This window comes from Coenobita brevimanus, chromosome 58, assembly GCF_032717465.1.
Source record: "Coenobita brevimanus isolate Jiangsu-jjx chromosome 58, ASM3271746v2, whole genome shotgun sequence".
Taxonomy (NCBI): domain Eukaryota; kingdom Metazoa; phylum Arthropoda; class Malacostraca; order Decapoda; family Coenobitidae; genus Coenobita; species Coenobita brevimanus.
This window is the reverse complement of record NC_137011.1, coordinates 31,527,069-31,552,220: the sequence shown is the minus strand read 5'-3', so window position 1 is coordinate 31,552,220 and position 25,152 is coordinate 31,527,069. Positions and strand designations below refer to the sequence as shown.

At 44.2% G+C, this 25,152-nt stretch overlaps 1 protein-coding gene across 1 annotated transcript; it reads left to right on the top strand.

The window, feature by feature from the left end:
• The first annotated feature begins 21,324 nt into the window (after positions 1–21,324).
• On the top strand, positions 21,325–24,473 carry LOC145402721 (52 kDa repressor of the inhibitor of the protein kinase-like). Its single transcript, XM_080274689.1, has 2 exons — positions 21,325–21,436; positions 23,188–24,473. Exons 1-2 carry the CDS (start codon positions 21,325–21,327, stop codon positions 24,471–24,473), a joined length of 1,398 nt encoding a protein of 465 aa, XP_080130815.1.
• The last annotated feature ends 679 nt before the right edge of the window (positions 24,474–25,152 follow it).

Genomic DNA, 25,152 nt, shown 5'->3' with positions numbered 1-25,152 from the left:
TTGAGGGAGGGAGGAAGGGAGGGAGGATATCACTGACGGGAGGGAGGAAGGGAGGGACGATATCATTGAGGGAGGGAGGAAGGGAGGGAGGATATCATTGAGGGAGGGAGGAAGGGAGGGAGGATATCACTGAGGGGAGGGAGGAAGGGAGGGAGGATATCACTGAGGGGAGGGAGGAAGGGAGGGAGGATAGCACTGAGGAGAGGGAGGAGGGGAGGGAGGATAGCACTGAGGGCAGGGAGGATAGCACTGAGGGCAGGGAGGATAGCACTGAGGGCAGGGAGGAAGGGAGGGAGGATAGCACTGAGGGCAGGGAGGATAGCACTGAGGGGAGGGAGGATTGCACTGAGGGCAGGGAGGCACTGGGGCAGGGAGGGGGCAAGAGTACCTGGGCACAGCGGCAATGCGGTGCCAACGAAGGTGTTGGCAGGCTGGTGGGCGGCAACTGCCAACACAACAATATGTGTTGGCATCAGCTGTGTAGGCTGTTGGCCACGGCACTGACCACCACTATGAACACGGCCCTGAGAGCACGGCGGCAGGCAGGCTGGGTGTAGCAGCGACGAAATGTTGGCCAGAAGGTAGGCAAGGCGGGAGTGTCTGAGGGGATGGGAGGGAAGGAGGGAGTATCTGAGGGGAAGGAGGGAGTGTCTGAGGGGACGGAGGGAAGGAGGGAGTGTCTGAGGGGAGGGAGGGAAGGAGGGAGTGTCTGAGGGGACGGAGGAAAGGAAGGAGTATCTAAGGGGAGGGAGGGAAGGAGGGAGTATCTGAGGGAAGGGAGGGAAGGAGCGAGTACCTGAGGGGAGGGAGGGAAGGAGGGAGTATCTGAGGGGAGGGAGGGAAGGAGGGAGTATCTGAAGGGAGGGAGGGAAGGAGGGAGTATCTGAGGGGAGGGAGGGAGGGAAGGAGGGAGTATCTGAGGGGAGGGAAGGAGGGAGCATGGAGGTATAGCCTACCTCCAAGGGAGGGAGTATATGAGGGGAGGGAGGGAGGGAGTATCTGAGGGGAAGGAGGGAGGAAGGGAAGAAGGGAGTATCTGAAGGAAGAACGGAGTTAAAAATTGAGTCAGGGAGGTGAAACGGAAAAAGATAAAAGAAAAATAAGGAATTTATTGTGTGTGTGTGTGTGTGTGTGTGTGTGTGTGTGTGTGTGTGTGTGTGTGTGTGTGTGTGTGTGTGTGTGAGATCTGGACGGGAAATAAGAGGAAGATAGTGGGGCAAGGTGCTAAAAGAGAGGAGAGGGAAACAGGGGTGAAGGGGGAAAGAGGGTGACAGAGGGATAGGTGACACATGGAAAAGATGGGGGGGGGGGGAAGGGACAAAAGTGAAGGAAGCTGATGAAAGAGAGGGAGAAATAAAATGGACAAGAAAAAAGAAACCTTCAGAACAATAACACATCAGCAGAGTTACATTTCACTGATGCCAAGTACAGTCGTATTTCCGCTCACCATATTACCCACTCAACTCGCACGGTCCTGTTGATTCAATCCTAATTATAATTTTCTATGAAATATTTTGTAATATACTGCTAAAAGAAATAATTATGAGATTAATGAGCAGCCTTTCAGATTTATCTGGATATTTTTGGGGGGTACATGAACGTTTCACGTTAAATTTCTTTCTCTACTGTTTATAGCCATGTTCCTTCCACTGTATCACCCACTGAGCTATAATATCAACTGTTTCTCGAGTGTAATGGCGGACACATCCAACATACGTCCTGGTCGCCAAGCAATTTAACCAAATCTAAGCGAGCAATTTAACCTAACCCAACCTAAGTTAAACCAAGATTCGAGTCAGTTTTGGCAAATCCACCATTATAAACGTCGGTGAGGCATAAGGAAAATGATAAACACACGGGGGGGGAAGTCAACAGAAAACAGTTGTTTACCACCATGGAAATTGTCAGAAAAATACAGAAAACAAACTGGAGTAATAGCAAATGAACTGATATGAAGGGGAGAGCGGGAGGGAGACCAAGGAAATAACGAGGCAAGTGTATGTAAGGTGGAGGGGGGGGGAGAGGGAGGGGGAGACCGAGGAAGAGAAGGAGTGCAGAGATAAATGAGAGAGGGCAGGGTGAGTTGGGGGGGGAGGGGTTGAGCGTAATGGCAGGGGACAGGGTCCTTATAGGATACAGGCATCTGGCCATAGACAGATATGTTACGTCCTCATCCCACACTGCCACAGGCTCCAACAGCAGTAGTACAGTACAGGAAGGACGTTGCCCAGTGAGCTGTTCTTCATATGGTCAGCCTTAAGGTGTACAGCACATAAGATCAGCTGAGGCGAAAATAAACACTGGCTTCTTAAAGTTCAGTCTTTATTTTCCAAGTAATTCCACTTAATGCTTCCCAACTTCGCTTTATTGTTTTCACAAGCGCTGTAGCTATACACACTTTACTTCTGCCATCGCACAATGCTGGACAACACTTTACTGTAAGTACATTTAATGCTTGCTAACACTTCACTTATTACACAAGTACCGAAAATAATCTTCACTGACAGTAATTACCGGTACACTTAATGCTTGCCAGAAACTCTTCACAAACTTCACTAACAGCACTGCACTGATACTGCACTACACTCAAACTGAACCAAAACCGATTGCACTTCAGTCGAACTGAACTGAAAACTGACTGACCTCGTTCTAGTCTCTTATCCATCCTTATATAAACTTGCATTGTTCTAAAAAGACCTACTTCTCAAACATTCTCTGACGTGCTGGTCTTACACTTTCCCCTAACAACAGTTACCAACTAGGAGACATCAAAACATGCTATAGTTTTCCTACATTATATAGCACCCTAAATCATTTACCGTATGAACTTAAATTACATAATTTAACAAGCAATCACTTCAATAAAACATTTTAAAGAAAAAGAGCAGAAAAATTAATATATAACTTACGAAACAACTACGCTTACAAACACCAGGCTAACTGGCAACTCTAACTCAAACCGATACCGGAACTACTGTACATGAAACGCTGAGAAACTTCTCGAGCACCTAGCTGGTAAATCTCACTTCTTAACACCACCCCCTCCCTAGTTCTTTGTCGTCCCGATAAAACTACACAGTATATACAAACACAAACCTTAATTTTAATGGACCATCTAACTATACACAAAATAATCCTTCAACTTATCAGGTCTTCTTCTATGCCACTTCTGATGGTGTCCTTGCTCCTCTACACAGTCCACTCCTCCAGGAAGGTCTTGGTCCTCTTCTTGATTCGCTTCTTCTCTTGGGGAACTGTCACCATCCTCTTGCACTTCAGCTCCTTGGTCCTCCTCAACATCCTCGGCTGTGGGTGAGCACAATTCCTCGGAGACATCCCAGCTGTACTGTCCTGGCCCATGGTACCGCCATGGACGGTTCACGTGTACCACCTTTGGATGAGATTTCCTGCCTCCCCAAATCCGATGTTAGGTCTGATAGGCGGTCCAACACAGTGTAAGGCCCTTCCCATGGGCTCTGCAGCTTCGGTGACTGTCCCTTCTTTCACTGAGGATTGTATAACCAAACTTGATCACCATCCTGGAAGCTCACTTCACTTGCCTTGGCATCATACTTGCACTTCATCACCTCTCCTAAAAACCTGAGGGCTCCTCGCACTTGATGATGTACCTCAGCCAAACTTTCCTGAAGGTGTTTCACATAGCTAGTGGTGTCTGTAGGTAGCTCTTCATCAGGTGGTCTCCCCATTAACAAGTCAATAGGTAAGCATAACTTGTGGCCCAACATCAGTTTTGTAGGAGTGTAGCCGGTAGACTCATGTGATGCAGACCGATATGCCATCAGCAATGCAGGTAACTTCTGGTCCCACTCTGCTTGTCCCTCTATGCAGTATTTGGCCAGTTCTTGTCCCAGGGTCCAATTGAATTTCTTCACCATCCCATCTGACTGTGGTCTTAGTGGATGTCACGAATTCACGTGAGCGTATTTATATTCATGACATTGTACTGCGATAAGAAAACCACGAACTCTACTGGAATTCCCACTGGGCATCACTCAGTTCAATCGTCCTTGTATTCACTTTGATTGGGATGGTTTTCAGAACATTTATCACTGTATCATAAGTGATCATTCTTATCCACGACATTAGTGCATTCACTGAGTGATTTATTGTGAGCCTCTATTGTTCACTTTGCGTTGACCGTTGAAGGTAGGCCACGCCCTACTTCTGGCAAACACGGCCAGCCCCTACCTCTTTCAACTGTTTGAATTTAGTCAGCTTTGAGTCACCTCAAGGGTAGGTCCATTTGTGCCCAATGTAGAGCAGCGGCTCCGTTGTGCAGCGAGTTCCTGAATCTCCACCTAGACGGTGAATCGGCGAAGCGGGCTTAGCGAATAGCAGTGTTTTGATGTTCATCACAGACTACTCATTCGTCTCTCCTCCCTTGACCAGTATTTCTGTTCGTTTTTCTAGGCTTAAGTGTGTTTAGCTTTTGAATGAGCGAATGAGTGTATTCTCCTTGTTATTCTGAATTCATTTTTGAGATTCATATAATGTAAATTTATTTTACTGTAATCAATAAATTTACAGTTCTTTTCTCTGAGCTGAATGTAATTAGACACGTGTTTTATTTCTCCACATTAATCTTATTTTAGTTGCCACTCCTAGTTTGTACAATTTCTTTACATTATTCATAACTGGTACGTAGGCCAGTTCTTTTGTATCAAGCTTAAATTCGTTGTGCCAGCCAGGAGTTAAGCACCGGCAAGAACCTGTTTATTATTATTAGCATTAGTTATTGATTGTCAGGGGTGGAGTCACTTTCTCAAGAGGCTAACAGTACTAACAAACAGCACACGTGAGTAATTAGTCTCTGCTGTGTACTGCTGAGAAACTGTATAAATTCTCGTCCTTAGAGAATCAGCAAAGTAAGCCAGCATAAAGTAAAACTTACTGCTAGATTTTCACAAGTTAATTCCTTGTCTCTATTTTCAAGTAACATCTAGCATATTTAATTCATAAATTCACATCCCCCTGTGACATCTGGCGACCTCGCCAGGATATTAACTCCTAGCTCTAAAGTTATTAATGAGATAATACTCACTCACTCACACCTAGGTATTTATCATTAAAGTCTATAGGCACTATCTTACTGGTGGTTATTGATCCATTTCTATTAATTTTACTTAATAGTCTTCCCAGTCAGTTGCTTCTTTTTTTATTTTCTTTCTTTACCAGTTTAAATAGATAAAACTGGTCACCACCAACCTGTGCCTATATTCTTTACTTTTGATTATTGGCATTTCTCTGCAAAATAGCAGTCAGTACTCAGTCTTTAGTCTGTTCAGCCTTAGTTGAGTTAGCATTATGGCTACTAATATATATATGTACAGGACACCAAAGATATGGGGCTTACTGACCCCGAACAAATAAAGGAATACGCCCTCTCTTGGTTTAGTTACGAGCAGCAACGTGAGAATGATGCCCGTGAAGAGCGTAGAATTCAACGTGAATACGAGCGAGAACAATGCGAACATGAGCGAGAACAGCGCGAGGAAAGCGAGAGAGAACGTCAACACGAGCGAGAACAACGTGAACACGAGCGAGAACCACGTGAATATGAGCAAAAACAATGTGAACACGAGCGAGAACAATGTGAAAGAAAACGCGAATATTAGCGAGAACAACGAGAGAGAGAATGAGAACTCGAACATGCTGAACGCGAGGCATGTGAGAAACATGAACCTGAGATGCTGAAGCTCAAGTGAGACTCCTTGGCTTCAAAAACATTTGGTGCAGCTAATCCAAGCTCCACGAGCACTCTCCCTGCACATGTTCTGGCGCCCCCACACATCAAGCTTCCTCAATATAAGGAAGGCAAGCGAATCGTGCCATTCATAGCTTGTTTCGAAGACATGGCTCAGCTGTACCAGCTGGATGAGGCAGCTAAGCAGCTCCAGTTTCTTAGCTTGTTTGAAGGCCCTGCTCTAGATATTCTCCACAGAATTCGTGGAGACAATCTCACGTATGAGATGATGAAGGCCGCACTTGTCAAAGCATACGGTCTCACAGTTGACGACGCCAGGAGTCAGTTTATGAGGGTGTGTCTCCAAGAAAAGGAGACTGCTGTTCAGTTTCTCAATCGGCTTACTGCTTACTTAGATGAGTGGATGGAGAAAGATGAAACTCCTCCCATGCGAGAGGGGATAATTGACTTTATGCTGCGCACGCAGCTAGAAAAGTTGTGGCCTGCTGAGCTTATGGCTCAGCTTAAGCTCTGCCAGGTAAGGAATGCCAGCCAAATGGTGGAGAAGGCTGATACATTCTTCACTGCGTACGGGTATCAAACTCGAAAGCAACATGCCTGGAACAGGAAAGCTGACAAATCTGGGAAACCGTCTCAGACTGAACCCAAGCAACAAGGCCGTTCTCAGAATAATGGCCAAGGTCCAAACAAACCGCAGAAGAAGGACCAGGGGCAAAACACCCAGAAACCCGAGTGGAAGAGGTATGACAAGTACCATAACCAGCAGCAGTATCAGCCACGCAATCAACCATCAGGACTATCCTTTTCTGCAACAGCCCCGGTGTACTGGAGGCAGGAGGCGAATGCAGCTTTTATTCCTCAACAGCAGTACGGTGGTGTCGTCCCTAGCAGCACAGGTACTTCCCCACAGTTCACTAGTCCCCTAGCGACAGTGAACTCTCCACCACAGGTGGTCAATGCTCCATCTCCCAGACGGTGAGTACGACCCCTCAGGTATCAAATTTTCAGGGCACCATGTTTGCCACATCATTTATTCAGCAGCCTTATCAGCGGCTGGCTGCTTCCTCCACATCCCCTCCCACAGGCAACAGTGCCTTCCTTGTTCAGCCAGGGTTTGTGGGAGGCGTTCCTGTAAAGGTCCTGAGAGACAATGGTTCCTCAGGTTGCTCTGTCAGGCAGTCTAGTTCGGCTTGAGGAATACACAGGTCGACTGATCCAAGCTAAGCTGATTGATGGATCAGTGAGATTGTTCCCTGAGGCATGTATCTAGGTGGCATCTCCATTTTGCACTGGTACGACACTTGCAGTTGGCATGCCAGAACCTTTGTTTGACCTAACAATAGGCAACATAGCAGGTGCCAAGTACAGTTGCACCATAGATGACGCTACTCAGACTTCGGCTGCAGTAACACGAGCCATGGCCAAGGCTCCAAACTGTGTCACCCCGATGACCATTGCACCGCCACAAGATCTGATTTGTAGCCAAGATGTTGTCCAAGAACAACATTCTGACCCGACACTTGCTGCCATGTGGAGAAACAAAAGGGTAGAGTATTCACGGGGAGGTCAAGCCAGGTTCCTCCGTAAACAAGGACTGCTCTACCGTGAGTCACAAACACCCCGAGGTGGGTTCGACTGCAGTTTGTCATTCCCCCTAAGTATCGCCAAGCACTGTTAGAATGGGGTCATTGTTCAGCCTCAGGAGGTCACACGGGCAAAAGGAAAACCCAGGGCCATCTCTGTGCTGACTTTTTCTGGCCAGGAATGGGACAAGAAATAAACAGCTTTGTGCATTCCTGCAATGTGTGTCAGTGTATCACCAACCAGGGACATGTCCTTCCTGCGCCATTTGAATCCACGCCCATGATCTCTGAGTCAGCTGAAAGAGAGGGCAGTGGTGATGTGGGTGTAGACCTGACAGGTCGCCCATTGGCCCCACAGGAACACATTATATCCAGGGCCTGTACATACATATGTTCTGTAGGTTAAGGGGGAAGTTTGAGAACCCCGCAAGGACAATCCGAGGCTGTGTTTGAATTACCTTGTGGTGTCTCGAGCTGTGGGCCTCTCTGAGGATTCCCGGAGAATGCACATTATCCACATGAGTGTTCACACCCATGGTGGGTGTTAAAATGTGATCTGCCTGAGATTACGTAGGGATTCTTAGCTTGCCAATGTTAATCATAGTGTAGAGTAGGGTTTAACGAGTAAACTAAAAGGGTCCTTTGAGATTCTGTCCTGGGACCACGTTTCCTGGTTAATAATAATGTAGGTGTAAATTTAACCAGTAAGCTATAAGGGTCCTTTGAGATTCTGTCCTGGGACCACGTTTCCTGGTTAATAATAATGTAGGTTTAGGGTTTAACCAGTAAACTATAAGGGTCCTTTGAGATTCTGTCCTGGGACCACGTTTCCTGGTTAATAATAATGTAGGGTTTAACCATTAAACTATAAGAGTCCTTTGAGATTCTGTCCTGGGACCACGTTTCCTGGTTAATAATAACGTAGGGTTTAACCATTAAACTATAAGCGTCCTTTGAGATTCTGTCCTGAGACCACGTTTTCTGGTTAATACTGTATCCAATACAAAAATAATGGCAACCTCGAATGTACAAAGCTTGGCTGTCACTTAAAATTTTCGGCTAGGGGGTACTCTTTGTAGCATATATACTGACTGCTAGGCAGAGAGAGAGAAATTGTAATTTAATAATAATTGTTTGTCACACTGACACTTTTGATGCTCCACCTTGATTGTGTTTGACCTGAGTACAGGATTTTTCACCATCGTCATGGAGTTTTTTCCTCAAGCTTGCTTCTGTTAACATAAATGTGAGGTTTTTCACTCATTGGCGACTGTGATTTTCTCCTGTAGCGGGATAGTACACACCACAGTGTGAATCTTGTGTGACTGAGTTAGGATTTATATGTATGTAAAACGTAAAATTTTTCTAAAGAAAAAGTTGATTCTGATGGGGCGTAATGTCACGAATTCGTGCGAGCGTATTTATATAAATTCGTGATTTTGTACTGCAATGAGAAAACCATGAACTCTACTGGAATTCCCACTGGGCATCACTCAGTTCAACCATCCTTGTATTCACTTTGATCGGGATGGTTTTCAGAACATTTGTCACTCTATCATAAGTGATCATTCTTATCCACGACATTAGTGCTTTCACTGAGTGATTTATTGTGAGCTTCTATTGTTCACTTTCTTTCCACTGACCATTGAAGTTAGGCCACGCCCTACTTCTGGCAAACACGGCCAGCCCCTGCCTCTTTCAACTGTTTGAATTTAGTCAGCTTTGAGTTGCCTCAAGGGTAGGACCATTTGTGCCCAGCGTAGAGCAGTGCCTCCGCTGTGCAGCGAGTTCCTGAATCTCCACCTAGACGGTGAATCGGTGAAGCGGGCTTAGTGAATAGCAGCGTTTTGATGTTCATCACAGGTGCTCACACGACTCATTCAGCTCCCTTCCACTGACCAGTATTTCTGTTCGTTTTTCTAGGCTTAAGTGTGTTTAGCTTTTGAATAAGCGAGTGAGTGTATTCTCCTTGTTATTTTGAATTCATTTTTGAGATTCATATAACGTAAATTTATTTTATTGTAATCAATAAATTTACAGTTCTTTTCTTTGAGCTTAATGTAATTAGACACGTGTGTTATTTCTCCACATTAAGCTTAGTTTAGTTGCTGCTCCTAGTTTGCACAATCTCTTGATATTATTCATAACTGGTACTCAGGCCAGTTCTTTTGTATCAAGCTTAAATCCGTTGTGCCAGCCAGCAGTTATGCACCAGCAAGAACCTGTTTATTATTATTAGCATTAGCTATTGATTGTCAGATGTGGAGTCACTTTCTCAAGAGGCTAACAGTACTAACAAACAGCATGCGTGAGTAATTAGTCTCTGCTATGTACTGTTGAGAAAGTTCATAAATTCTCATCCTTAGAGAATCGGCGAAGTATGCTGGCATAAAGTAAAACTTACTGCTAGATTTTCACAAGTTAATTCCTTGTCTCTATTTTCAAGTAACACCTAGTATATTTAATTCATAAATTCACATCCCCCAGTGACAGTGGAGTCGTCCTAGTCGTCTTGATCCCCGAATACTTGCAGCACTCATGGAACACAGCAGACTCGAAGTTCCTACCCTGGTCTGACTGTAGCTCTTGTGGCATTCCAAAACGACAGAAAAACTGATCAACCAACACCTGAGTAACAGTCACAGCCTCTTGATCAGGGATAGCATAGGCTTCTGGCCACTTTGTGAAGTAGTCTATGGCAACACATATATACAGGTTTCCTCTTCCAGTGAGTGGCAAAGGTCCAGCAATGTCCACCACGACTCTTTCCATCGGTGCACCCACCTGGCAGAGCTGGAGAGGGGCGCAACCACGTTTCTTGGGTCCCTTCTCGGCACAGTACACATCACAGACTCGACACCACTCTTCAACATCCTGATGCATGCCAATCCAGTAGAACCTCTGTCACAGCCGGATTAGAGTTTTCTTCACTCCCAGGTGCCCACTAGTGATCTGGTTATGAGACTCATCCAAGATCTCGGACCTCATCTTCTTCGGGACCACCAGTTGCCAATACTTGTTGTGGCCATCAGCTGTCTCCCACTGACGCTCCAGTAGACCGCTGTTCCACCGAAGAAGGTCCCACTGACCCCAGTAGCTCTTGGTCGCAGGACTTAACCTGGAAACTTCTTCCGAAGATGGTCACACCGTACTCTGCTGCAGTCACTCTAGCACTGGCTGTAAATCTGCATCCTCCACCTGCATCCTCCCCAGGTCCTCATCATCTGATACCAGCTCCGTAACTACAGTACAGCAGCATTTCTTCCTATGATTCCCATTCCTACTACACTCCTTGCCGTCTGTTCTGTCTTCTCGCACACTATTCATCAAGGTTCTCTTGCATTTCTTCAGTGGTGGGTCTTCTGCAGCCTTCTTCTTATCATCCCAATCATTCTGATCTGCAAGTAACTCAAAGTGTGCACGATAAGCTTCCCAAGATACTCTACCATCAAATTCCTGAGGTTTCTTCTTAAATGGATCCCCATTACAGCCATGCGCTTCACTGGTTTGGGGCCTAAAAACTGGTGCATCATCATTAAGGCCAGGACTTAAAACTTCTGCATTCTGATTATTCAATCCTGTAATGCTACCTTTAGATGCCTGGGATCCGTCAAGATTCACCATACACTGTCCTTTCCTTTCATACACCCCCTGTACACTAACCTGAGGCTCAGCAGTGCAATATTTCTCTACAGCCTCAATTTTCTCACTAATTATCTGCACATGGTCAACTACATGCTTCAACTGGTTATCTACATGTTGTTTGCACTCCATCACTGTTCCCTCACTAATTTTCAGCTGCTTGTCCACATGCTGTTTGCACTCCGTCACTATTTCCTCATTAACTGTCTTCAACTGTTCGTCTACATGATGTTTACGCTCTATCACATTATTTCTTACCTCATACTTCTGCTGCCGTAGCTCAGCATATACATCCTCCTTCAATTGTTCCTGTTCTTCCTTCATTTCCCCCATGAAAGGATCTAGCTGTCCTTGCATTCTCATCTGTAAGTCCCTCTGTTGCTCCTGTAGTGCCTCCTGAAGCTGTTCATATCATTCTTTCTGTTCTTCATTCTGTGCCTGCAATTGCTCTTTGATTTCTTTCTTCTGTGCCTGTAATTGTTCTTCAAGCTTTTTCTGTCCTTCACTTTGTGCTTGTAATTGTTCTTTGATTTTGCTCCAGAGTTCTTTTTGTTCTTCACTCTGTGCCTCTAATAGCTTCACGATTGTCGCCAGGGAAATTTCCTCCTCCTGTCCAGCTCGAGACCTTGTCTTCACACCCTCCGCTTCCATGTCGAAGGTTAGACTCACTGCAGCCCTAAATCATCCCACACTCCTGCCACCAGTGTTACGTCCTCACCCCACACTGCCACAGGCTCCAACAGCAGTAGTACAGTACAGGAAGGATGAGGCCCAGTAAGCTGTTCTTCCTGTGGTCAGCCTTAACCCCTATCCACTGGCTGACGTGTATGCACGACAGGATTCAGGGCGCGGAGGGCCGCCGGTTGACTTGATATACCGCACTCACCTTCCCGCCACTGTTTGAGCACGAGACCATTTTCTGTGATACCTACGGGGTAGGTAGGACCCCCAGGTACCCCGCAGTTGCGAGGTTCAGTTTGTGCTCGGCAGTGGTTGCGAGAGGAGCCGTGTCATCTTCCATGGTATCGTCCGATTCTGTCCCAACGCTTTAAGGGCCAAATGCCTCATCAACCCCCGCGAAAATTCAGCCATTAGTGCCACGTGAAGGGCTTAGTGATAGTGCCATAGGACGTGCCCTTGACAATACTGTTTCGTCTCGTACACTCAGCTTGAGTACGTCCTCTGAGGAGAAAAAAGGCTATGACGTGGAGAGCGAGCTCTCTCGCCCTCCAACCCCTACTCGCCCTCAGACGTCAGATAGGGCTCTCCGACTTCTCCAGGAGGAAGGGGCAGCCTACGAGAGTGATGATTTCGGCGATGAGGAGGCGCAAGATGATCCAGGACATCGGGAAAGTGACGCAGACCTGCGGTCATCTGCGGAAAAACGCCACAGAGCCGTTTCCCCCACACTCTCGCCGCCTGCTCCGAAGTATCTTCCTCCAGCGCTCTCCCACACCTCAGCCTACCACTTCAAGGGCAGAATCTCCACAATCAGGCCCTTCGGGAGTGGTATGAGTACTGAGCAGATGTGTGGGGAAGTGTAAATAGTGTAAAGCAGTGCAGAAGTTTGTGTATTTTCATGAGTGAAATGTGTGATGTTATAAGTGAATTATAGAAAGTGCTAAGATATGTCTTTTTTAAGTTCTACAAGTGCATATAAGTGATTTATAGTAAGTGCAATGCAGGAGTTGATACTGTTTATTGGATATTGGTTAGAAAATTATTGGATATATCTTAAGTTTGCCTACCTGTTACCTGAAAGAAAGCCACTTGTGAGCGGGCCACAATGAACAATACCTGCTTCGCTATACCTAAATTATTTCACTCAATACTCAGGGGGATTGTGTCAAATATGAGCATCAGTGTATCTGTAATGTGAAGTACAAATAATGTTAGTTGTGTAAAACACTTATATTACTGTCACTATATATAACCCTGATTAGTACAAAGCAGTCTGATGTACAGCACAAATAATTACCTCATACTCTACGATCATGCATGAAAGAGCAACAGCACTTACTTGTCAAAGTGCAATTACCCGTAATCGTGATGTAAAGTGCAGCTGTGTCTTAGTAAAGGAGAAATATGATTATTTACGGAAGAAGTGAGTACAGAGAAACGATGAGATATTTCCTTTCCCACACACCTACAAGGAATAGTGGCATGATGGTGTGGGCGGTAAATCCTTGGGTGAGCCACATGAACTGGGTGATGACACATTTTCACGGCGGTGAGTAAGAAGGAGTAGAAAAAACGAGTGAATATTCCGCATTCCAAGGACAGTGTTACAATCACCACTCCAGTCAGTGCTGCCAACGCTAGCCGGCCGGGCCAAGGCCGTTGCCAGTGGCCCACGCTCGAAGCCGCGCGCCAAAACGTGAAAGACCACTCGTCTTCAACTCATCCTTACTCATCGACGGGACCACCTAGAGACCTCGGCATACCTTCATTGGAAAGAGGAAGAGTTGGTGAGTCTTATGAACTTTCATCGCATTCTCTAGCTATTATAGTTTGTCAGATATAAGGGTTTGAAGAAAGGGTATTTTTTCCAAAATCTCGGAAATCGCCTGTAAGGAGAAGCAAGGCCTTTGTGCAGCTGCAGGGAACCCCCTGGCGGCTAAGGGTTAAGGTGTACAGCACACAAGGTCAGCTGAGGCGAAAATAAACATTGGCTTCTTAAAGTTCACTGTCTTTATTTTCCAAGTAATTCCACTTAATGCTTCCCAACTTCTCTTCACTGTTCTCACAAGCACTGGAGCTATACACACTTTACTTCTGCTATCACACTTGATGCATGACAACACTTTACTGTTAGTACACGTAATGCTTGCTAACACCACTTGTTACACAAGTAAGAACATAAGAGAGGATAACTGCAGTAGGCTGCTTGGCCCATGCTAGGCAGCTCTTAGAAGGGTAACTGAACTACTAGAATGAGATAAGGACAGCAAAGAAGAAGGCTCTCCCCTGCCCTCCAAACCCTCCAGTCGAAGCCGGCAGGAAAAAGTCAGAAAAAACACCACGCAGTATAGAAAAACTGCGTGAACATTTTATAGGAAAGTGTGAAAGGAGAATAGAGACTATCGCAGTGTAAACTGAAAAGGAAAAAGTATGAATTAGTACTGGTTATAAGATTTTTTTTTTCTATACCCTTATTTGTCATATGCTTATCTAGCCTATGCTTGAAACTCTCAATGGAAGAGGCAGCAACTACTGTACTTTACTAGGTAGCTTATTCCATTCGTCTACTACTCTATTACCAAACCAATTTCTACCTATTTCCTTATTGGAACGGAATTTTTTTTAGTTTAAAACCATTACTTCTAGTTCTATCCTGTATGCTTACCTAAAGTGCCATGCTAATATCTCCCTTATTTATACCCTTCATCCACTTAAACACCTCAATTAAATCTCCCCTTACTCTACACCTCTCTAGCAAGTGCAGACGTAGTCTTTTCAGTCTGTCTTCATATGACAGGTTCCGAACATCATGTATCATTTTTGTCATTCTTCTCTGTACATTTTCTAACGAGTTAATATCCATTCTATAGTAAGGACACCAAAATTGTACTGCGTAGTCTAAATGTGGCCTTACTAATGCTAGATAAAGTTGCAGTATTACTTATGTTGACCTGTTGCTCACGCTTCTCAAAATAAATCCTAGGACCCTATTTGCTTTATTTCTCGCTTTAATACACTGTTGCCTTGGTTTGAAGTCGTTACTAACCACAACTCCTAGATCTCTCTCGCATTCCGATTTGCTAATTTCTTTGTTATCTAAGTTGTATTTAGTATCTCCAGTGGTCTTGCCTACGTTAAGTACTTTACATTTTTCAATGTTAAATTCCATTTGCCAAGTTTTAGACCATTCGGACAATATATCGAGGTCCTTTTGTAAGTTATGGCAATCGTCAGTCGAGTTAATGGTACGCCCTATTTTCGTATCGTCGGCAAATTTGCTGATGCTGCTAGTGACTTCTAAGTCTAGATCATTTATATATATATATAATAAATAATAAGGGACCGAGTACTGAACCCTGAGGTACACCGCTAGTTACTAATCCCCAGTCCGACTTAGTTCCATTTATTAATACCCTCTGCTTTCATCCTTTCAGCCAGGAATCTATCCATTTTAAGATATTGCTGTCTATACCGTGTGCTCGAACCTTTCTAACTAACCTTTCGTGTGGGACCCTATCAAAAGCTTTACTAAAGTCCAAATAAATAACATCGTCAGCTTTATCGCTATCTGCCTCATAGACCTCTAAGTAGAATGACAACAAATTTGTGAGGCAGGATCGTCCCTGCCTGAATATGTGCTGACTTTCGTTTATAAGATTAAATCTTTCTAAGTGTTCTCTAATCTTATTTGCCAAAATTGACTAACATTTTTCCTACTATTAACGTTAGACTTATCGGACGATAATTCGACGCAGCTGATTTGTCACCCTTTTTAAAGATGGGCACTACGTTTGCGGTCTTCCATGCCTCTGGAACTTCTGAAATTAAAGAGTCATTAAATAACGTTAAAAGTGGCTGACATAATTCTTCATTGGTTTCTTTTAGTAGATTGTGGCACCAGTCGAACAGGGCAGCACTCCCGAGGTTGATGGCAAGCTGGTGATAGGGAGAGCAGGAGCTCCCGTTTCACCAGCCCTCAGGACTTGATCCTGACCATCTCCCTTTGCTGAACATTTTCAGTGCATTCATTTACACAGAGAGTAGGCCAGCATGCTCTCATAATACCTCTACCTTCAACTGTCTACACTACACTACATGCGCATAACATATCACACCTTCTATTCACTGTCTTTAGTAATGGCCACTGCAATCTTATTATCAAATGAGGTGGTACCTCGGATTGCCACCACCGGCAGGGTAGGGCTGGCGGCACAGGGTCCTCCTGGTCGTCATCAAGCGACTGTGCTGGCAGCAACTGTTGCTATTTCCGCGAATGCTCGTCAGCGAAGAAGTGAAAGTGCGGCCTTATTCTTCACCAACATCCGCGGCCTTACCGCAAATTTAAACTCCGTTCATTTTTTCCTTCAGTCCATATCCCCTTTGGCCCTTTTCCTCACAGAACCACAAATCTCACCCTCTACCGATATATATCCATTTTGTTTTCCCAGTTACCATCTCCTTACAAACTTCCATAACAAGGGCAGCACCTGTTCTTATATCAAATCCCAGTATGCAGTTGACACTATTTTAAACTTCACTTCATCCAGTTTTGATTACTCATTATATAAACCAAATTGTCAAAACATTACCAAATATATCTGTGTAGTTTATTGTTCCCCCAATGCTTCTTCGGAACCCAGTGTATTTGATTCCATATCCACTCAGTTGAGTTACCTTAACCTTGCCCTTAGCACCGAAATTACCATTTTGGGTGATATTAACATACATAATGTTGAATGGTTATTGCATTCTGCCCGGACTGACGACGCTGGTCTAGAGTGCAAGCTGTTTGCGGAATCGTTTAATCTCACCCAGTTGGTAAAGCAACCAACCAGAATACCTGATAATCCTGACCATAATGCCCATCTCTTGGATTTATTCTTGACAAATAATCCAGATCAATACAGGATAGAGGTACTGTCACCACTTGGATCCTCTGACCACCATCTCATCAAAGCCTCATTAGTTAACCCTCCCACACCTCCCCGTTCTGAACCTGTCAGGGTGACCTGATGGGACTTTGACAGGGCAGACTGGGATGGATTTAGAAATTATCTTGCTGATATTCCATGGCAGTCTTTCTTCTCTAGTGATCCCAGTTCTACCCAGTCCCACATTTGCGACTTAATACTAGCTGGTATGGATTTATTCATACCAAGTCAACAGTTCACTAAGAGATCGAACTCTCCAAAATGGTTAGATGGCAACTGTGCCAGAACAACAGCCCAAAAGCCATTAGCATATAACTCTTACTTAAAATCAAAAACATCTGAATCACTCTCCCAATTTAAAATTGCTAGAAATCATGCAAAAGCTGTATTAAATCTATCTAAATCAAACTTTCTTCAAAAGCATGCATCAAAACTACTTAACAACCCTAATGACAATAGAATATTCTGGTCAACTCTTAATTCTTTCAATACTAACTTTAACAAGTCATCTTCCATTCCCCCACTAAAATCTTCAAAAGGCAACATTACAAATGACCCGCGTGGGAAAGCAGATATCTTTGCCAGTACCTTTGCCAGAAACTCTACCATAGACGATACCAGCCAGAATATCCCAGTACTAGAACTTGACTCTCCCGAAATTGCCCCACTTAAAATACAAACAAGATACGTAAAATCCATCCTAGACAATTTACCTACCAACAAAGCTCCGGGCCCAGATGGAATTCCGCCAATTGTTTTGAGAAAGTGTTCCCCTGACCTTGCCTCTGTTCTAGCTAAATTATTCAGACTATGCATACCTTTATTCCCAAATTCATGGAAAGAAGCCAATATCCACCCAATTCCAAAGAAAGGAAATTCGTCTGACCCCTCCGATTACAGACCAATAGCTGTCACATCTTCTCTTGGTAAAGTATTTGAAACTTTAATTAATAAGCACATTGTTAAACATCTTGAATCCAACAACTTAATTAGTGATAGACAATACGGTTTTCGCCACGAAAGATCCACCATTGACATACTCAATCTCCTAATTCATACCATCCATCAATCAACTGATCTACATGGAGAAACTCATGCAGCAGCTCTTGATATTTCTAAAGCTTTCAACAGAGTATGGCACCGTTCCCTGCTGTCCAAACTCCCTTGCTATGGACTAACGTTTTTTGTTCCTTCGATTTCTTCATATCTTAGTGACAGGAAAAGAAGAGTAAAAGTAGATGATGTATATTCCAATTTCCACTCAACGCCGGCGTGCCGGAGGTGTCAGTTCTGGTGCCAACCCTATTTTTGGTTCATATTAATGATCTCTTATCTGTCACCCACAATCCCATTCACTCATATGCAGACGACTCAACACTACATAGTTCATTCACACTCAGACACCCATTTACAAAGTCAAATATCTCTACCTCTCAACTCAGTACAGCCATCTCCATAAATCAAGACCTATCTACGATCAGTGAATAGGGACAAAACAACCTTGTCCCTTTTAATGCTAGTAAAACTAAATATATACACTTTACTAATAGACAGATATTGCCAGATTCGTACATTACCTTCAGTGCTACTAATATTCCCACCTCCAAAAGTATTGAAATTTTTGGCATCTCACTTAACAAAGCCCTCAGCTTGACCTCTCATGTCAGATCACTGGCTAAAACCGCCTCAAAGAAACTTGGATTATTGTACAGAGTCCGTAACTTCTTCGCTGATGAGCAGTTAGCTATAATTTATAAGAGTCAATTGCGATCTCAGCTTGAATATTGCTCACCCCTGTGGAACTGTTGTGGAGAGGTTGCATTAAAACAACTAGACAAAATTCAAAACAGAGCTGTTAGAATCATTAACAACCCTGCCATTAAATATAAACTACCTCCCCTGCAAGTAAAAAGGAATGTTGCCTCCCTTGCATTATTTTAGATATTTTTTTGGCAAATGCTCAGAAGTTGCATCCATGGTGCCACCTCTCCATGCCTTCCCTCGTGTTACACGGGCATCTGGTAGCACTCATGACTGGAATGTCACTCAGCCATATTGCAGAACTTCTGCCTATCAGAATTCCTTCATTCCCTGAACTGCATCTCTCTGGACCTTGCTTCCCCAGAGTTGTTTCCCTCCAAATTTCAACCCACAGCTGTTCAAGTCTAACTGTTACAGATATTTTATGAAGGGGACACCAATAATCTGGTAAATGGATTACTTTTTTTTTTTATTCATTTGTTTTTCCTTCCTCCGTTCTGTAATATATATATATATATATATATATATATATATATATATATATATATATATCGTCCGGACCTGGTGATTTTTGAGGCTTTAATTTATTAATTTCTTTCAATACGTCCTCCTTACTAATGGTTCCTTTACTAAGAATATTTTCCGTATTATCATCGTAAATATTTGCTGCTTAGGGACCGGGTCTAGATTTTCCTTGGTGAATACTGATATGAAATTATTGTTTAGGATGGAGCACATTTCTTTATATTCACTGGTAACGTCACCTGATTCTGTTCTGAGTGGTCCTATCCTATGTTTATTTTTTGTACGGTACATTTGATAAAAACCCTTGGGGTTTTCTTTCGATTCACTAGCAACCCTTAATTTCATAACTTCTCGTTGCTTTTCGTATCTCCCTCTTTACTTCTCTATTTAAAATAGCGTACCGGTTACGTAAGTGTTCCTCTCCACGTTTTATTTTTCTATATATTCCTTTCCTTTGGCCTATGGGAGATTTTAATCTGTTGTTAAACCATCTTGGTTCAGAATTATTCGTTCTAAACGGTTTTGAAGGGATATATCTGTCTTGGCCTCGATGTATTATATTTACTAACGCGTTATATTTCTCACTGGTTGAACGTCTGCTTGGTACTGGACCTGAGTTAATCCTTGTCACCTGGACTACACTCCCATACACCACCTCACCTTCCACAGACACCTGGTGCACATTCCAACCTGTTTCCTGTCCCTCACCTATGACCTGGGGTTCCCCACTGACCTGGCACTCCCTAAAATAGCTATTCTCCCTGTGGAATACTGTTTTAAAATAAGCTCTTAATCCATCGAAATCTCCTAGACGAAAATTAGGAACGGTGGAGATATTTTCAGTGGAACAGAGATCCCAAATAAATCTTAATTTCTTCATGATCGCTATTACGAAGTCGTCCACCAACCTCTATATCACTAATGATACTTTATTAGCTAAAACCAAATCTAGTCTTCTCTCATCTGGGGCTGCAGGTGGCGAAGGGGCCCGTACTTTCCGGGCTGGGAACAGGCGTATGGCCCTCAGGACTGGGGCCGAACAGTTCCAAGAATCTCTGGCTCAGGTCTCAGCAGGAGGTGGAGGTCTTCTGCTGTCAGAGCATAGGGAGGTCCTGCCCGGGTGTTCTGGGGAGGGCCTGGAGCTCCTGAGGGCTGCGGCCCCCAGAGCCAAGCGGCGCCGTCAGCAAGGGACTGCAGCACCAACCTGAATCAGGGTCCGTCAGGTGGGTCTTCTCCAGGGCCTGGCGTAGGGAGCAGAGGCCGGGGGAGGCGATAGGGCCTCTCCATGATTCTCCTACGTCCTCTGCGTCGGGGGTCGGGATACTCATCTCACACAGGGGCAGCGGGGCTGCTCTCGACTGCTTCCGGCCGTGGGGCCCGGCAACTGGCTGTGGCTTCCCAGGGGCGCGACCATAAGGTGCCGAGACCCAGCTACTGGTCGTGGCCTAAGAGGGGGAATCAATACCAGCGCACCTCTGGACACCTTCAGAGAGGCTACCGGCCGTCTGACGAAGGCAGGAGCGGCTACAGGCCGACTCCTGCAGGAGGGATGGGGAGCGGTTACAGACTGACTCGAGGGCAACACCTTCGGAGCAGCTACCGGCCGTCTGACGAAGGTGGGAGTGGCTACAGGCCGACTCCGTCAAGAGGGTGTGTGGGGCAGCTACCGGCCTTCCCAGAAGAACACCTTCTGATGAAGGCGGGAGCGACTACAGGCCGTCTCCTGATTACCCTCAGGTCGGTGGTGTGCCGATTCCTTTATGAGGGGCGGCGGCTACAGGCTGTCCCTAAAGGGAAGACACCTTTGGAGAGGCTACTGGCACACTCCTTAGGAAGGCATGAGTGGCTACAGGCCAACTCCTGAGGGGAGCTGATCAGAGCTGGACAGAGAGCTCCACCCCAATCTGATTTGGTGGAACCTCGCCCGGAAAGTAGTGCAGGATTCCTGCTATGGCGACGGTGAGACGGCTGCGCGTCATAGGGGCGTATGGCCCGGGCTGGCTTATGCCGTTGTCACGCTGAGTCTTGCTGTGCTGCTGCTGCTCCTCCGTGGGGTCCTGGTGGGGATGTCGGGGAGTTTCTGAGGGCACCATGCTGGATTTCACGTATTTCACAGGCATCTCGAAATGATCGGATCTTGAATTTGGCTCTCTCGTATTTTGTTTTTCTCTTGGAAGGAACAATTTTGCAGGCCCGTGGCCTTAGGTTCCTTCTTCCCAACGTATTAAAAAAAAAGTTACCAACCAGGAGACATCAAAACATGCTATAGTTTTCCTACCTTATAAAACACCCTAAATCATTTACTATACGAACTTAAATTACATAATTTAACAAGCAATCACTTAAATAAAGCATTTTAAAGAAAAAGAGCAGAAAAATTAATGAATAGCTTACGAAACAACTACGCTCACAAAGAGGCAAACTGGCAACTCTGACTCGTACCGATACCGGCAATGGCGTAGCTACGGGAGGGGGCATGCATGGGTGGGCACGTGCCCCCCCACTAGAAGGCGGTGCCCACCCACTGTCCACGGCTGCCGTGTGGCGTGGGAACCGTGTCCCACTAGGACTGAGTGAGCATGCATGCGGTATTAAAAATAATTTCTACCGATGATTTTCCCTCGGCCACAAATACAATAAATATTTTTCCTCTGTTTGAAAGAAAGAAACATGCCTCCGAGTTAAATGCTTATGCTTACTAGTAATCACTCTTAACACCAACAAATATAACCAAATTACACCAGCTACCCACCTTACAAGTTTTCTATTATGCCTTCTGTGTGTACGTGTCCCCTTCATGTACGTATTCTGCACATACAAAATCAGAGTCAGTAATCGATCGCTTGTGGCCTTGTATGGTAGCGTCCATCCCGGCTCTCACATCTCACCCAGCCCTGATTTATATCTTTACTTTCAGGTACTGAATGTTAAAAATAAACTAATATTTTTAGTTTATATTTTCCAATAACATATAGTCGCGTTCAGAAGTCAGAAGGCACGGTCGTTAATCATGTGTCACTTCAAGTTGGTGAAAACGAAACGCTGATGCGTACGAGATGTTGACATAAATTTTATTCTCCTTTTTGTTACAGACTACCTGAGACCTGATTGTTTCACCTGTTTCACGAACTGCAAAATGACTTCCAAAAAAAAAAAAATCCATTAAGGATTACTTTAAGTTGAGCGTGGGAGATGAGATGGTGGGAAGAAAGCAGAAAAAGTAGAATAAAGTGGTTCGGAAAATTCAGACGAATCTGTTTCTGATGGTGAAGAGTGTACCAGTGATCCAACCACTTTCACAGAAGGTGACACAAGTAAAAATGATAAAAACATTGAATACGCCAGCACGACCCAGAATCTGACAGAGGCGTGTTCAACATCAGCAACACCAACTGATATATCAGCTACTCCATCGTTTGTTCATTCGTTTAAGATTCCCTGCACCTATAGTGCAAGCCGGGCCGTACATTAGCCATGTCAGTGGTGAATGGGCTGGTTAAAAAAAAAACAGTAAGGGGGGAGGACAGGACCTGGGGATTGCCCAGCACACACGTCCTGTCTCCTGGCTGGCTTTGTGGCGTGTGTGGGCTACTCCATCGTTGGGCCCAACACAACTTAAACTTGACAGATATCCTCAAACTTTATTTGGAAAGAAACACCGCTCCTTTCGCTAGGAGTGATATGAAAAATTTCCCTGGCTGGAATATTCTCAAAGTACAGACAGTATATTTTGTTTTGCTTGTCGACATTTTGCATCACCTAATTTAAATCTTGAAAAATCATTCACCACTGCAGGGTACAGAAGCTGGAAACACGCAGGTGGAAAGACAGGAGCAATTGCAAAGCATATTCATGCAGCCTATCATGGTGCTGCAATGGTTGCTTGGAGTGAATACAAAACAATGAATGATCATAACACCTCTGTGAGCCAGTTAATTGGAGATAATTTCAAAAAAATAATAAAAGAAAATCGCCACTACATTTAGTCATTAGGGCCGGTAATTTTGGTGACTTGTACCCAGAAACTGGCTCAAAGAGGGCATAGAGAAGAAGAAAGTGACAGTCCTGGCAATGTTAGGCAGATTAGATCCAATCGTAAAAGATCGGTTAGAAGGTGAACCAAAATATGCTAAGTACGCATGTCCAGTGATACAAAATGAAATAATTTATATTCTAGCTGAGATGATAAGGACAGAAATTGTGAATGAAGTAAAGGAAGCTAAATTTTTCTCCATTATAGTTGATGAAACAAAGGATATATCAAAGACAGAAGAGTTATCACTCATACTTAGGTATTTTTACAAAGATAATGTGTATGAAAGTTTCTTGGACTTTAAAGTTGCTTTTAAGCTAGATGCAAAAGCACTAACAGATGAAATACTTGGTGTTCTGAAAAGTCATGGAATTGATTTCAGGGCCAATTTAGTGGGTCAAGGCTATGATGGTGCCTCAGTGATGAGTGGCAGACACACAGGAGTGGCAGCACGCATAAAACAAGAGGCACCATTTGCTTTCTATGTACACTGTCATGCCCATCGTCTAAACCTTGTTCTTATAGATGTTGTCAAATCTTTACCAGATGCTGCACAGTTCTCGTTACTGGAAAAACTGTATATATTCATCAGTGGATCTTATGTCCATGCAAAATGGTTGGATGTGCAAAAAGAATTGTATCCCAATGAGCAAACTAGAGAGCTAAAACAACTTTCAGATACCAGATGGGCATGCAGGTATGATACCTGCAAAGTAATGAAAGAGAGACTGCATGCCGTTGTGCGTGTTCTAGAAGGTTTAGCAAATGACTGCAATGCTGATAGAGCTATTGATGCAAGAGGTCTTTTAGGTCAAATTGATGCTCGGTTTGCTATGAAGCTAGTCATTATGACACATATTCTTGGTAAAATAAATCAGTTATCAAATTTGCTACAATCAGCCAATCTTGACCTGGTAAAAGCTGTAGAATTAATTGAAACTGTAAGAGCCAACCTTGAAGAGATGCGGTCAGACCCAGCCTCTTTTGATGCTTTGTGGGATGAAGTTGAGAAAAACTCTGCAGCTCCTGGTTTTGATACTTCAGAGTGTAGATCATCAAGGAAACGAAAACTGTCTACACAATTGCAGGAATTTGTTGTTACTGATTCTACTGGAAAACAGTCAGGGAGCACACACTCTGATTTCAGTGTTAAGGATTCAACACGAATCAACTTCTATCCTATTCTAGATCATATGTTAACAGAAATGACAAGGCGCTTCAGTAATGAAGCATGTGAACTTATGAAAGCATTACAGGCACTGAACCCACAAAGTGCTGAGTTCTTATCTTTTGAGAAAATGTCTGGACTTATTCTTGCATTTCGTGCTAATGAGGAAGATCTTAGCCATGAGCTGCACTCTGCAAAACGCATGTTAGAAAGACGCTATAAGGATTTAAGTGACAATGAAAAGCCCAAATCACTGTTAGATTTTGTGAGAATTCTTGGTCCATATGAGGAGGCATTTCCTGAACCCTACAGACTGGCTAAAATATCTATAGTATTACCTGTGTCATCAGCTTTAGCAGGGAGCAGGGAGAAGCTTCTCTGCTCTGAAATTAATCAAAACTACACTGAGAAATACAATGGGTAATGAGAGTTTAGGTAATCTTGCTGTGTTGTCGATTGAAAGCAGGCAAGTTAAAAGCCTTGATTTAGAGTTATTTGTTGATAAGTTTGCTGAGAACCACAAGAACAGAAGAATTTTGCTAAAATGAGGTATTCGTACATTCTCAGTGTCGGAAGGAATTTGAGTGTAAAGTGGAGGGACTGTAAGAAAATGTTCTGGAAAGAGGTGAAGAGAGTAAGACAGGGTGGAAGTGAGGTTAGCAGGGGAGTGAAAGATAAAAATGGTAGATTACTAGTGGAGAATGGAGAAAAAGTGAGCAGATGGAGAGAACACTTTAAGGAATTGTTAAACATACAGGATGGAAGTAATGCGAGTTTAAGTGGCTGGGGAATGGCTGGGAGGAGGGAGGTGAAAAGACAGGAAGAAATCAGTAGGATAGAAGTTGGGGAAGCAATGAAGAAAGTTAAATCGGGGAAAGCCCCAGGAATTGATGGAGTGTGTGGTGAAATGCTGAAGCATGGGGGAGAGATAGTAGTAGAATGGATGTGGAAGATGTTCAGATTGGCCTGGGAGGAAGGTAGAGTCCCGGAGGATTGGAAGTCAGGTATAATTATTCCCTTGTACAAAGGAAAAGGGGAAAAAGAAGTGTGTGGTAATCATAGGAGCATTTGTCTTCTTAGTATAATAGGAAAAGTGTATGGTA

Coding starts and splice junctions, on each gene's coding strand:
- LOC145402721 (XM_080274689.1), top strand. CDS start 21,325: ATGCATGGGTGGGCACGTGCCCCCCCACTAGAAGGCGGTGCCCACCCA. Junction 21,437..23,187: donor ACTGAGTGAGCATGCATGCG/GTATTAAAAATA, acceptor TGGACTTTAAAG/TTGCTTTTAAGCTAGATGCA.